Source organism: Ipomoea triloba, chromosome 5, assembly GCF_003576645.1.
Source record: "Ipomoea triloba cultivar NCNSP0323 chromosome 5, ASM357664v1".
Taxonomy (NCBI): domain Eukaryota; kingdom Viridiplantae; phylum Streptophyta; class Magnoliopsida; order Solanales; family Convolvulaceae; genus Ipomoea; species Ipomoea triloba.
The window spans coordinates 19,516,321-19,528,207 of NC_044920.1; the positions used below are offsets into that span (position 1 = coordinate 19,516,321).

The 11,887-nt window shown below is 35.7% G+C and overlaps 3 protein-coding genes and 1 non-coding gene across 4 annotated transcripts in view; 2 read left to right on the forward strand and 2 right to left on the reverse strand.

Annotated features, from left to right (window-relative positions):
- LOC116020354 lies at window positions 1-1,475 on the reverse strand. The gene is made up of 2 exons (XM_031260831.1): window positions 1,375-1,475; window positions 1-1,186 (listed from the first exon to the last, which is right to left on the reverse strand). The coding sequence occupies exons 1-2, from the start codon at window positions 1,473-1,475 to the stop codon at window positions 1-3; spliced, it is 1,287 nt and encodes a 428-aa protein (XP_031116691.1).
- LOC116021329 lies at window positions 1,336-1,442 on the forward strand. Its single transcript, XR_004098989.1, has one exon. It is a non-coding gene; the product is annotated as a small nucleolar RNA R71 (small nucleolar RNA).
- A 2,682-nt stretch (window positions 1,476-4,157) lies between the features above and the next one.
- On the forward strand, window positions 4,158-5,001 carry LOC116021096. The gene is made up of 3 exons (XM_031261704.1): window positions 4,158-4,253; window positions 4,347-4,532; window positions 4,677-5,001. The coding sequence occupies exons 1-3, from the start codon at window positions 4,193-4,195 to the stop codon at window positions 4,817-4,819; spliced, it is 390 nt and encodes a 129-aa protein (XP_031117564.1). The 5' UTR covers window positions 4,158-4,192; the 3' UTR covers window positions 4,820-5,001.
- Window positions 5,002-10,140: 5,139 nt separating this feature from the next.
- LOC116020355 (cysteine-rich receptor-like protein kinase 6) overlaps window positions 10,141-11,887 on the reverse strand; it is a 2,742-nt gene continuing 995 nt past the window's right edge. Inside the window, exons 2-5 of the mRNA XM_031260832.1 lie at window positions 11,243-11,386; window positions 10,965-11,057; window positions 10,467-10,736; window positions 10,141-10,355 (exon numbers count right to left, since the gene is read on the reverse strand). Of these exons, the coding sequence (XP_031116692.1) occupies window positions 10,141-10,355; window positions 10,467-10,736; window positions 10,965-11,057; window positions 11,243-11,386 (722 nt within the window). The remainder of the gene's footprint in view (window positions 10,356-10,466; window positions 10,737-10,964; window positions 11,058-11,242; window positions 11,387-11,887) is intronic.

Consider the following 11,887-nt stretch of genomic DNA (forward strand, 5'->3'; position numbering starts at 1 on the left):
TTATTCAAACTTCCTTTTGTTGGATAGAACATCCTTCAAGAACTTTGCATAAGATAGAATTTGAGTCAAAGCATCAAGAAGGGGGATGGAGATATTCAATTGCTTGATCAAATTAAAGAATTTCATTTTTCTCTCATCCATATTCACTTTCCTCAAGCGTCGTGGAAACGACAATGGAGGAATATATTTCTCAACCTCTTTATTTTTATCATCACCACCTTTTTGGGATCCACTACCCTCAAAATCTTGATTTTCTACAAGCTTATCCTCATTAGGCTCTTTGTCTTTCAACACTTCATCAAGTCTATTTTCAACTACTAATGGTGGGTCTTGAAGTTGTTTTCCACTTCTAGTAGTGATAGCATTGACTTGCTCCCTAGGATTTTTGGAGTATGCCGGTAGCTTGTCAATAGCCTTGTTACTTGATGGTGAAGCTTGATTTGCAATTTGACTCTCAAGCATCTTGTTATGCGCGGCCACTTGGTTAACTTTGGCATTCAAATTTTGAATAGCTTGAAACAAATCCTCCAAACTCCGCCCCTTGGGTGCCTCAACTGTAGCTCTTGGTGGGTGAGATTGATTTCTATAATACCCAAATTGGCTAGGTCCTCCTTGATGGCCTTGATAACTTGATTGACCATGATATCCTTGATTCGGTCTCCACTGTTGTTGAGTCCCTTGATAATTCCCTTTGTAACCTTGTTGACCTTGAAACCCGGGAGTTGGTCCTCTAGCAACACCTGTAGGATTAGCAGTCCTTGATGGGTTGCTCCAAGAAAAACCAGGATGAGTATTGCCTTGATGTGGGGAACTCCTTTGATATGGCCCCGAAGATCTCCCATAATCAACATGATCAACGTGTTCTACCATAGCACCATGTGTACCCTGTGAACCGGCCTCAAGAATATAACAATCAACTGAATCATGACCACCACCACAAATCTCACAACAAGTAGAGGAAGCATAAGCATGATAGGGTAGTACCGGTGGTGGCGCAAAAATAGGAACTGGCGCATGAGTAGTGGCCGGAGGAGTAGTGACTGCCGGTGGTTGAGTCTGATTCTGAGCAAGCTTTTGAACCATGTGCACCACCGAATCTAACTTGGCAGCCAAAGCAGAAGCTTGATAAATCTCATAGATCCCAACCCCTAGCTTCTGAGTAGACCTCTCACTGTACCAATAAGCACTGTTGGAGCAAATCTTAGCTTGTCAAGCAAATTTTTAGCATCATCGGGCTCTAGTTCCATGAAAGCACCATTTGAAGAATAATCCACAATCACTTTGGAGTTATCAGACAGACCCTCATAGAAAGAAACAATCAAATCACCGGTGGACATATTATGATGGGGGCACTGTATTTGGAGATTTTTATACCTCTTCCATGCCTCATACAAAGATTCAGAAGGCAATTGTCTGAACTGTTGGATTTGATTCTTTAACCTTGAAGCTTTTGACTGTGGATAAAAGTCTCTCATAAATTCATGGTGAAGTTGGTCCCAAGTTTGGAAATGATCGGCCGAATGAGAATCAAGCCACACTTGTGCATCATCCCTAAGTTAGAATGGGAACAACCTCAATATGATGGCATCAACTGAAACTCCATTTATCTTCAAGGTTTTGCAAACCCTTAGAAATTGCCTCATATGACTTGTAGGATCTTCACTCTTTGAGCCTCCAAATTGATTATTAGAAATCAAGAAAATCATTGCCGGCTTTATCTCAAAATTGTTGGCTTCAACTCCAAGATAGTAAATACTATCCTCCTCATCAATATCTCCCGCAACATAGTCAAGCAATCTCCTCCTTTGTTGGGGACCTATCAGTGGTGGCATTTGAGCCTGGGGCACTTGAGGTTGTGGTGGTGGTCCCGGTGGATAATAGTATCCATAGTGATAAGGAGGATGAGGTGGATATGGATGATGGTATGGCGGTGGAGCATGAGGAGGATTCCTTTGAGGTGCATCCACAAGAGGTTGATCTTCATGAGGTGGTTGATAGCCTTGTTAAGGCAGCCCTTGATGTCGAGGACTAGGCATTTGAGGAGGAATATGATCATGCTCCTCAATAGGGACTTATTGATAATCATTTTGTACCGGAGCCCTCCTTGGATCATTTTGGGGATTTAGAACATGGTGTTCCCCTTCTTGCTCCGGAGTATCACGAGTAACTCCTTGGCTCGTGCTCTCCATGGCTACCCTTTGTTGTTGAAGAACGACACGATTCTCCCTTCTCCTTTGCTTAACACCTCTCTCAATTTCCAAGTCAAGTGGTTGCAAGCCTCCACCTCCCTTGGATCTTGTGTGCTTATAAGTTCAAGAATGTCCCTTCAAACAAAGAAAACTAGAGCAAAGGGTAAAACGGAAAATAAAATTAAAAAAAAATGGACTAGTCTCCTAGAATAGTCGTTCACTAATGTTAACTACCACAAAACAATCAAAACCAAGCCATCCCCGGCAATGGCGCCAAATTTGATAAGGACTTTTTCACGGGTCCATTCAAGTATCAAATTACAGTATAGAGTTTAGATATCGTTCCACTGGAGATGACTCTTGTAATGTTAGGAATTGATGCAATGTAGAGTTAAGCACAAGCTAAAACTATTCTTATAGAAGCTAGACCTATCCTTAAAGAGTTTGGTTGATATGGTTTAGGAAAAGACAAATTAAACAAGGACCGGGGACTTGGTTGATTCAAGCTAAGATGCCAATTATACTACTTAGGATTAGGGGATTAAAACAAGGCATAGGGTAAGTGAGATGCACAAAAATGTCCAAATACCACTCTCATAGCTATTTGGACTTGCAACCTCACTATGAACTCCACTCTCGTGACAATCCATCCTAAAGTTGCCTAAACAAGAACACAAAGCATAAATACTCCTTAATACCCGAAATACTCTCGTATTGGGCATTAAGTGTGTGAATGTGTGGCTAGTGTACAAGCTCTACTCTCGTAGCAACAAACAGACTCCAAATCATGCATATAAAAGGGATCCAACAATTATACACAATTTCATAACAAATCCAATTCACACAACTAACCCTAGAACACTCAAATAATCCCCTTTATGCAATACAACTTATATAGGCATCAATAGCAAGAAATCAAACCAAATTTTAGTCCCAAATGGTTTAGCTACTCATAATATAACAATAGATGCAAAATATTAAAGAAGTAGATGAAAGCATAAAGAGAAATCAAAAGGAGAAATAGATAAGAAGAACTTCACTATTGAGCTTTTGGATCCAACTTTTGCAATGTTTTTTATGCTTGCAAGTGAAAGGAAACTAGTATTCTATCCTATTCTATGCTATTCTATCTAAACCCTAGCTAGGAATTGAAGATAAAATGAGAGATAGCATTTTTGGGTGGAAAAAATACCTTTTAAAGGGTAAAAAACGGACTGCAAAAAGGTTGCAGAGCACTGGCCACGCCCGTGGTCACCAGGCAGAAATTCTGCCTGGTTTCCTCGGGCGTGGACATGTCGTGGCTCTTCTGGTAGGTCTTCGGCCACTTCGTGGGTCGCTTTGGTGCTCTCCTTAGCTGCATGTCACGTCACGATCCATTCTAAAACATCCAATGCTCATTGTGTTAAGGCGATACCAAAAACTTGATCAAAACTTCGTAAAATGCTTCAAATCATCATTTCTATATCAAATCACCTAACACAAGCAATAAATCCATAAGTGACCAAAATGACTCCATAATATAATGAGTAAAAAGCAAAAAATAACAAAATGTGCAAGGAAAAAGCATAGGTTTAAGACATTCATCATTACGTCAATAGAAGATAATAAGATATATGAGTCTGCAATATATATATTCAAGTAAATAATCATACTCTCGTATAGCCTTTGTACCAAAGAATCCAAAGATGAGTGCATTTGTAATCTGTGATCAATGTCCTATTTGCAGGAGAAATAATTTCAAGAGTTCAGAAAGTAACATACAAATAGAACAAAATCAAATTACTGGATGAAACAACTTGGGCCTGGGGGCATTATCAGTGCATCACTGGCAAGAAAGGCAATAGTAGTACATATCCCATGTGCGTCCGAGCAATAAAATTAAAAATTGACGGGCATTTTACTCCTACCATACACGTATCATTCTAAATCCGAAAATAATTTAGGATTCCCCTGTATATAGTCTGCAAATCCTTCATTCCTCCAGACACCACTACAATCAAGAGATGGAAAGAGTTTCACTGAAGCTAGCTTGCTTCCTAGTGCTTTTCATGGCGACATTATCTTGTTACTTCTCTCTCCTCTCCCTCATACATATTAGATCACTCACTGCTTCTCTTCACTCTCTCTATAATATGTATATTTGTTTGTTGCATGCAGTGTTGCCATCAAGTTTGATGGCAAAAATGTCTATAGGACCAAACAAGCTTCAAACGTTCATGACTGGGCAGCTCTGCAAATCTCACAGTGACTGCAGAAGCAATAGTGCTTACCCTGGCAACTTCTGTATGAACAAGAATTCTGGATCTGGAATTGGTCATTGTGTTGGATTTCAATCCACTCTGGGTAATTAATTCTTTATCCTATCTATACATACATCTTCCTCAGTCGTCTGTGTGATAAATGATATATTCCGGGTTCATGAATGAATTTGGAGCTTATTCGAGTTCGGTGGCTTAATTTCTTTCCCCCAAATGTGGTGTTTTATAGCTCTGCCATCAGAAACGAAGGACGAGGAAGGCAAGCCAAGAGTTGGCTGTGGACAGTGTGACTCTGACGAAGATTGTCGAGATTGTAGCACACTTGCTTATTGTTATTATGAAGTATCTTTGCTTATAGGCTTTTGTGCGTGATTATTATTATTATATCCGTCACAATAATATTCCCATTTCCTCAATAATTAAATTAAATAGGGTTGCACCTTTGTTTATGTAATATGTATTGCATGCATGTTAAATACTTAAATCTCTCTTAATAAAATGTTAGATATTTATATATATTGCTAGCTATCCACTAGCCAGTGAGTATTTCAGTATTCATGCGTATTTCCTAAGTTTTTTATATCATTATATAATTGTTTGGGTGTTGTGGCATGTTTAAAATTGTGTTGAACTTGTATTTAGTTGACAAATGCTAGAAATCAATTATATATATTGGTAAACAATGACAGGAAGAAGGACAAACAGATCAGTTTCAATATATGTCCAGTGATTTGTAATCACATGGACAATATAGTAAATACACTTTTATAAATATGTGTCCAACTAAAATGAACAATAATACTTTTATAACATTGGTTCATAGAATGAATTTTGAAGAAATAAAAGTGATATTATTCCATAAAAAATGGAATAGATAAGAAATAAAATATGAAGTTTATTTCATTGAATAGATTTCAAAAATTGTATCCACCTGATCTTTAAGCACATGGATTATTCAGTAATATTTACTTTTATAGAACTCAATGTGGTAGCTCAAGTGGCAAGTGATGATTCCCCTTGAACCAGTTCCCGTGCCTCCCAGAGCGAGTGGGGATTAGTTAGGTGGACATGGACCGTTGAACGGACGGAAAAATAGATTAAATGGGTTCGCGTGCGATGAGATGAGGGCCACAAAATACGGTGGCAATTTAATCTTTTTGCATCTATTTTTCTGCTTATGACGCGTGGTTTCTGTGCTTAAGGTGCGTTAGTTGTTGAGTACGTAGGTCTAAAGCTTTAGGTGCTTGGTTTTCCTTCTTAAGGTGCATGGGATCTGTGCTTAAGGTGCATCAATTCTTCAGTTGAGAACTTAAGGTGCGTCGATTTAAAATTTTATGTGCGTTATTTTACTTTTTAAGGTGTGTGGTTTGCTTTCTTAATGTGTGTGATTTATGTGCTTACGGTGCGTCAGTGGTAAAAACTTAAGTGCGTCGGTCTAAAGCTTTAGGTACATGGTTTTACTTCTTTATGTTCGTGGTTTTCTTTCTTAAGGTGCGTAATTTATATGCTTAAGGTGCATCAGTTGTTGAAACTTAAGGTGCGTCGGCCTAAGGCTTTAGGTGTGTTTGGTTTTCCTTCTTAATATGCGTTGTTTTCCTTCTTAAGATGTTGTTTTCCTTCTTAAGGTGAGATTTTTTGTGGCGATTTTGGGGGTAAAGTTTAACAGAAGAAGGAAGGGGTGAAAGAAAGTAACACTAGAAAGAGTACAAAATTGAGTATAGAATTGAGTACAAGATTGGATACAAGTTTGAGTACTAGTTATTATACGTTCTGGTTTTGTAAAAAAAAATTCATTGATTTGAGCTGTTGATCTAGATTTGATCAACAGTTCAAATCTAACCGCATCTTCGCTCCTGAGCAAGTTTCTGCACTATAACTCATCCCCACTCCCCACCCCACACACACCAACGAAAAATGAAATTTAATTTTAGAAAATTAATTCCAACTAAAATTTTGGTACGAAACCAAAATAACAAGGGATTTAATTTATATAAAATTAATCCCACCAAACTTGGTACGAAACCAAGAATTTATTTATACAAAAGCAATAAATACGAAGAAGGGGTTTTGAAATATGAGATTCAAACCCAGCTATAAGAAAAGAGAAAATCCAAGTTGTGTGTACTTCACACTTTCCTTAAAACCAATTCGTTACCTTCCGAGGGTGCTAGGACCATTGGAGCGTCAGTCTCCCAGGACAAAAAGGGTTACTACTATAGTGTTTGAGCAGTAAAACATATAGTCCGGCAAACTACAACAACAATTGAGCACTCCGTACAATTTACGAAAATGTTGGCAGATATTTTTGGTGTACGAAAAGAGTTGAGAGAGGAAGAGAGAAAACTTCAGTTGTTGAGAGTTCAAAATCATCAGCCAAACAATTACCCAACACCAAAGCTTATATAGTATGTGGAAATTAATAGCATTAACAGTTGGCATTAACATCTAAAATAAATCAAATATGTAACCCTGTAACTTTAATTTGGACTTTAATTCTGATTTCAAAATTAAAGTGTTAATTCAAAATTAATTCTTACGGATAAGAATTAATACTGCCAGAACGGTACTCCAAATAATACTTCGAGCAGTACCCATGAACAGTAATTCGAGCAGTACATACGAAAACTAAGTTAACGTGCAACTTTAATCTGGAGTTTAATTCTCAAAATTAAAGTGGGATTAATTCAAAATTAATTGCTACGGATAAGAATTAATACTATTCAAAATTAATTGCTACGGATAAGAATTAATACTGCCAGAATGGTACTCCAAATAATACTTCTAGCAGTACCCACGAAAACTAAGTTCTTGACACTCATGTCGATGTACAAGAGGATTTGATTTACAACTCCTGTGCACGAGAGAAGGTCTCTATGCTATACTGTTCAACATCCCTTTAAAAGCATCTTATATATATATATATAGTGGTGCAAACACACTTTCCAAACCTATGTGGGCCGGGACAAGTACTTTTTACATAGTCTCTTTCCACCTTCATTTTCAACGCAAATGGGACTATTTTGATGAGTTTCTCATTCACCCATCTTCTGTTTTAAGCGTACAATATATCAATATTTTCATCTCACGACAGAGAACCCGAATCCACTTTGACCCGACCAAAATTGGAAGTGAACTCCACATATTTGTACCACAAAATAGTCACTTTCTATGTCATTTTATGTTAAAGTTAAAATTCCAACAAAATCAAAAATATTTTTACAACATATTGGTTTGCAAAATGGATTTTGAGAAAATATAAATGATATTCCATAAAAAATGGAATATATGTGGAGTAAAATACAAATGTTATTTTATTGAATAAATTTTAGAAATTGTATTTGTGTTTAATTATTTTAAGTAAAAGAGATGGAATAAACATTCAAAAGAAAACAAGACCCTTTATACTGAATGATATATGTATGTGTGCACATAAGGGCATTCACAATTATTTTGGATTTCTTTCCTATTTTTTGTTGATCCCAACATTCATAAAAACCTCAAATCTCTATTGTTATTGTTGTTGTTGCTGTTATTATTAGGGAAAATGTACAAATAGGCACCTAAATATTTTGTGTAAAAGTCAATTAGGCTTCTTTAAAAATGCAATTGAACACATGAACCCACGATTTTGAATCGTTTGACCCCATTACCCGGTTACTACTCCAGTAAGTGCCGATAAATGCCCCTGTGGCTCGCCAAGTAAACTATATTTTGATTATTTGGATTGTCACATAAACTTAAATAAAAAATAAATAAAATTAAAGTAAATAAAAGAAAATGCAGGCAATTAGTTAAAATTGTTTTCATTAAGTTTAAAAGTGACTTTGAATTGGACAAACATTTTGAAAGCCAATGTTTGTGACTAAAATATTAAATCTAACCAATTAATTAATTGAATGTATAGTATTAATTGAATGTATAGTATTATGGGTTGTTATGCCATTGAACTAAGGTGGATGGGTCTATATTCACAATTTTAGAACTCTATGTTCATAATTTTGAAATTCTATATTCACAATTAAAGAACTTTATATTCATAATTACAAAATTATGTATTCACAATTTAATAACTCTATATTCAACAATATAACACAATTTTAGAATCTATATAACAAAATTGTGAATATAGAGTTCAAAAATTGTGAATATTAAGTAATGTAATTTTGTATATACAGATCTAAAACTGTGAATATAGAGTTCTAAAATTGTGAACATAAAACTTTAAAATTGTAAACCTATAATTCTAAAATTATGAATATGAACTCGAGTCCACCTTGTAAGGTGGACCAGGGTCCATAGCATAATTTGCCTACTATTATGTGTTTTTGGATTTTTTAGCATAAAATGTCATGTAAGTTTCTATTTTGTAGTACAAATATATGGGGGTTCAACTTTCGATTTAGGTCGGGTCAAAGTAGATTCGCACTGTTCGTAGTGAAACGAAGAAATCGATATATTGCAGGCTCAAAATCGATAGTGAGCGCATGAGAAATGGATTCTCTCTCTGTGTATTATTATAATTCTACCTTGTTTCATTCTTGACCTAACTAGGACTCTTTGTATTCTTACCCCAAAATGTTGAACCCCCAACCCAACCATAAGGGCCCCATGCCTCAACCCGATAGAGCATGTGAGACTATTTGTATTCTTATAAGAGTTAATACCTAACTCGACTATAGTGATTTTACTCAATTTCACCCTAAATGACTTTTTGTGCTCAATTTAATCCTCGACTTTGATGGTTTTATCCAATTTAGTCCTTTGTTAAAAATTCTGTTAATGGACTGTTAGAAATAGGATCCTAATGGTAATTTCTCATCCCTTCATCCATTTGGGATGATTTCTTCTTCTTCCCCTTATTAAGATCCACACAGAAATGTAAATATTTGTACCCAAATATTTATTTACTCTGTATTTATTTATTTAGGGTTGAAGTTGGTTTGGTACGAAAATTTGCATTTTTGTGTTGATCTTAATAAGGGGAAGAATAAGGGATCATCCCAAACAGGATGAAGGATGAGAAATTACCATTAGAACCCTATTTTTAATAGTTAACTAACAAAATTTTTAACAAGAGGACTAAATTGTGTAAAAGCATCAAAGTCGAGTACTAAATTGAGCACAAAAAATCATTTAAGACTAAATTGAGTAAAACCATGCATTATAGTCGAGGACTATATTGGGTATTAACTCATTCTTATAAATACATTTGTTACTGTATTTTGTAAATTGGATAAATCAATAATAAATTCTTATCTCCAAAAATTGTATATTTTACGAGACCAAACTCAACTCCTACATGAGCCAACATCTTTTAGTCTAGTTTGCCACATTTTTATTAAGTTACAGATTTCATTTTTATGAAACAACTCTAGTCAGCAGCCCAGCATGAATGCATTCTACTGATCTATGATGAATAAAACTTGAAACGACACACAGACATTATATATAAGATTCGTCCTTAAACTAAGTTACAAAATTAAACCAGAAAAAGAGTCTTTATTCTTATACAAAGAAGTCCTTTCTAATCCTGTGTAATTCTGTGGTGACATCTTTCATGTGTGCGCGATCTATTGGCGATCTAGAAGCACAAGTGAGCCCAATTTTGAACACGGAGATGAAGAAATCATCCACCTTATTATGCTCCTCAATTTTCACCAACTTGCCAGGATTGTCTAGGTGTTCTCTCGATCTTATTCCATGGTTGTTTCTTGGCATACTAGAAGTAACGGGTCTACAATCCTCATCACATCATCTGGCAATGCTGCCTCAAAATATTCACAAAGACTACTACAATCATCACCAGAAAAGTCATATGTAGGTCTTTTTGCAGTGAACATTTTCAATAAAAAGATTCCATAACTATATATATCTCCGCAAATTGATGGATTCCCTCCTGTTCCATATTCTAGATCCAAATATTTGTCAAGAAAAAAATAATTAAATGTAAGCTAGAGTCAAACCATAAAAATAAACTTTTAAAAAACACAGAATATTTAATTAATGATATTCTAATTACTTGGTGCAATACAGCCAATGGACCCCTTTAACCCGAGGGTGCTACTCTTTTGTGATGAATCTTCAATTGTTCGTGAATAAAGTCTTCCTAACCCAAAATCTCCAACATTAGCAATTAAGTCTTTGTCAAGAAGAATGTTACTTGGCTTTAGATCACAATGAATAATAGGAGGCTCACAATCATTGTGTAGATAGTACAACCCTGAAGCTACATCAATTGTAATGTTTAACCTTTGAAGAACACTCAGAACATTATTTCTCCCTCCACCATCTGAATGCGAATGTAGCCACGTATCAAGCTAAGGTCCCCATTCTCCATAAACTTATAAACTAGAGCTTTGAATTCATTACCCATGAAATCACAGCCTGAGCAGCAAGTCAAAATTGGAACAAGATTTCGATCGCGTATGTTCCTTAATACTTTACAATCTGTATGAAAACTCTTTGAAGCACCATTCTTTAAATTGCAACTACTTGTTCATCCCCACCTTGCTAAAACCTTCCTTTGTAAACAGAGCCAAAGCTTCCCGAACCAATAAAATTTGTTTCATTGAAGCCTTGAGTTGCTCGGTGCAAATATCTATAAGAGATCCTAGAAATGTTAGAAAGGCAAGGAATGATACACCAATAATCACAAGGTTTGGATGCTTTCTATGTTTTCTTTTCTTCATAGAACAAGGATGTAGTTTTAATTCAGGTATACCACCGCAAAGTTTTTTGTTCCCAAGCAATTATATATTTTTTGCCACAAAAAAATTCCACTTGTGGGCACTTCACCTTCTGGATCATTGAAAGAAAGGTTTAAATATTTCAAGAGAGAAACCTTTTGGAGTTCTCTCGGTATCTCTCCAGTCAACTTGTTGTTTGAAATATCTAAATGCTTAATGCTTTTCAATGAAGCCAAAGAAGGTGTGATTTTTCCTTCAAAGAAGTTAGCATGCATATCAAGATATTCAAGACTCAAACAATCGCCAAGTGATTTGGGAATTTCGCCAAATAACTTGTTTCTTAAGATGTCTAACCGATTTAGTGTTTTCAATCTACCCTCAGTAATAGGTAAAGGGCCAGTGAATGAATTACTGGAGAGCTCAAGGATTACAAACAAAGATGGCAATTCAAAAATTTGCTGAGGAATGGTGCCATTGAATTTGTTGTTGGACAAGTACAATTGATTCAAAATCAAAAAGTTTCCCACATTTGAAGGGATATTGCCATCTAAATTGTTGTGATCTAGGTAAAGAAGAGATAGGGAGGTAAAAAAAAAAAAAAAAAAAAAAAAAAAACTCATCCCGCTCCACCAATTGTGGTCCATTTGGATACCCACTCTTATTTTTCAATTTTTGTTTAGTGATTCAACCCGCTAGATTAGCCCAGCAGCCCGCAATTTAGGTTTAGGGCCAACCCAATCCAAAAAGAAAAAAA

Bases quoted from the DNA above. Each gene is read 5' to 3' on its own strand.
- LOC116021096 (XM_031261704.1), top strand. From the start codon at position 4,193: ATGGAAAGAGTTTCACTGAAGCTAGCTTGCTTCCTAGTGCTTTTCATG. The intron at 4,254-4,346 runs GTTACTTCTCTC...TGTTGCATGCAG, and splicing joins TTTCATGGCGACATTATCTT to TGTTGCCATCAAGTTTGATG. The intron at 4,533-4,676 runs GTAATTAATTCT...GGTGTTTTATAG, and splicing joins TGGATTTCAATCCACTCTGG to CTCTGCCATCAGAAACGAAG.
- LOC116020354 (XM_031260831.1), bottom strand. From the start codon at position 1,475: ATGAGAGACTTTTATCCACAGTCAAAAGCTTCAAGGTTAAAGAATCAA. The intron at 1,187-1,374 runs GTATAAAAATCT...TTGCTCCAACAG, and splicing joins TTGTATGAGGCATGGAAGAG to TGCTTATTGGTACAGTGAGA.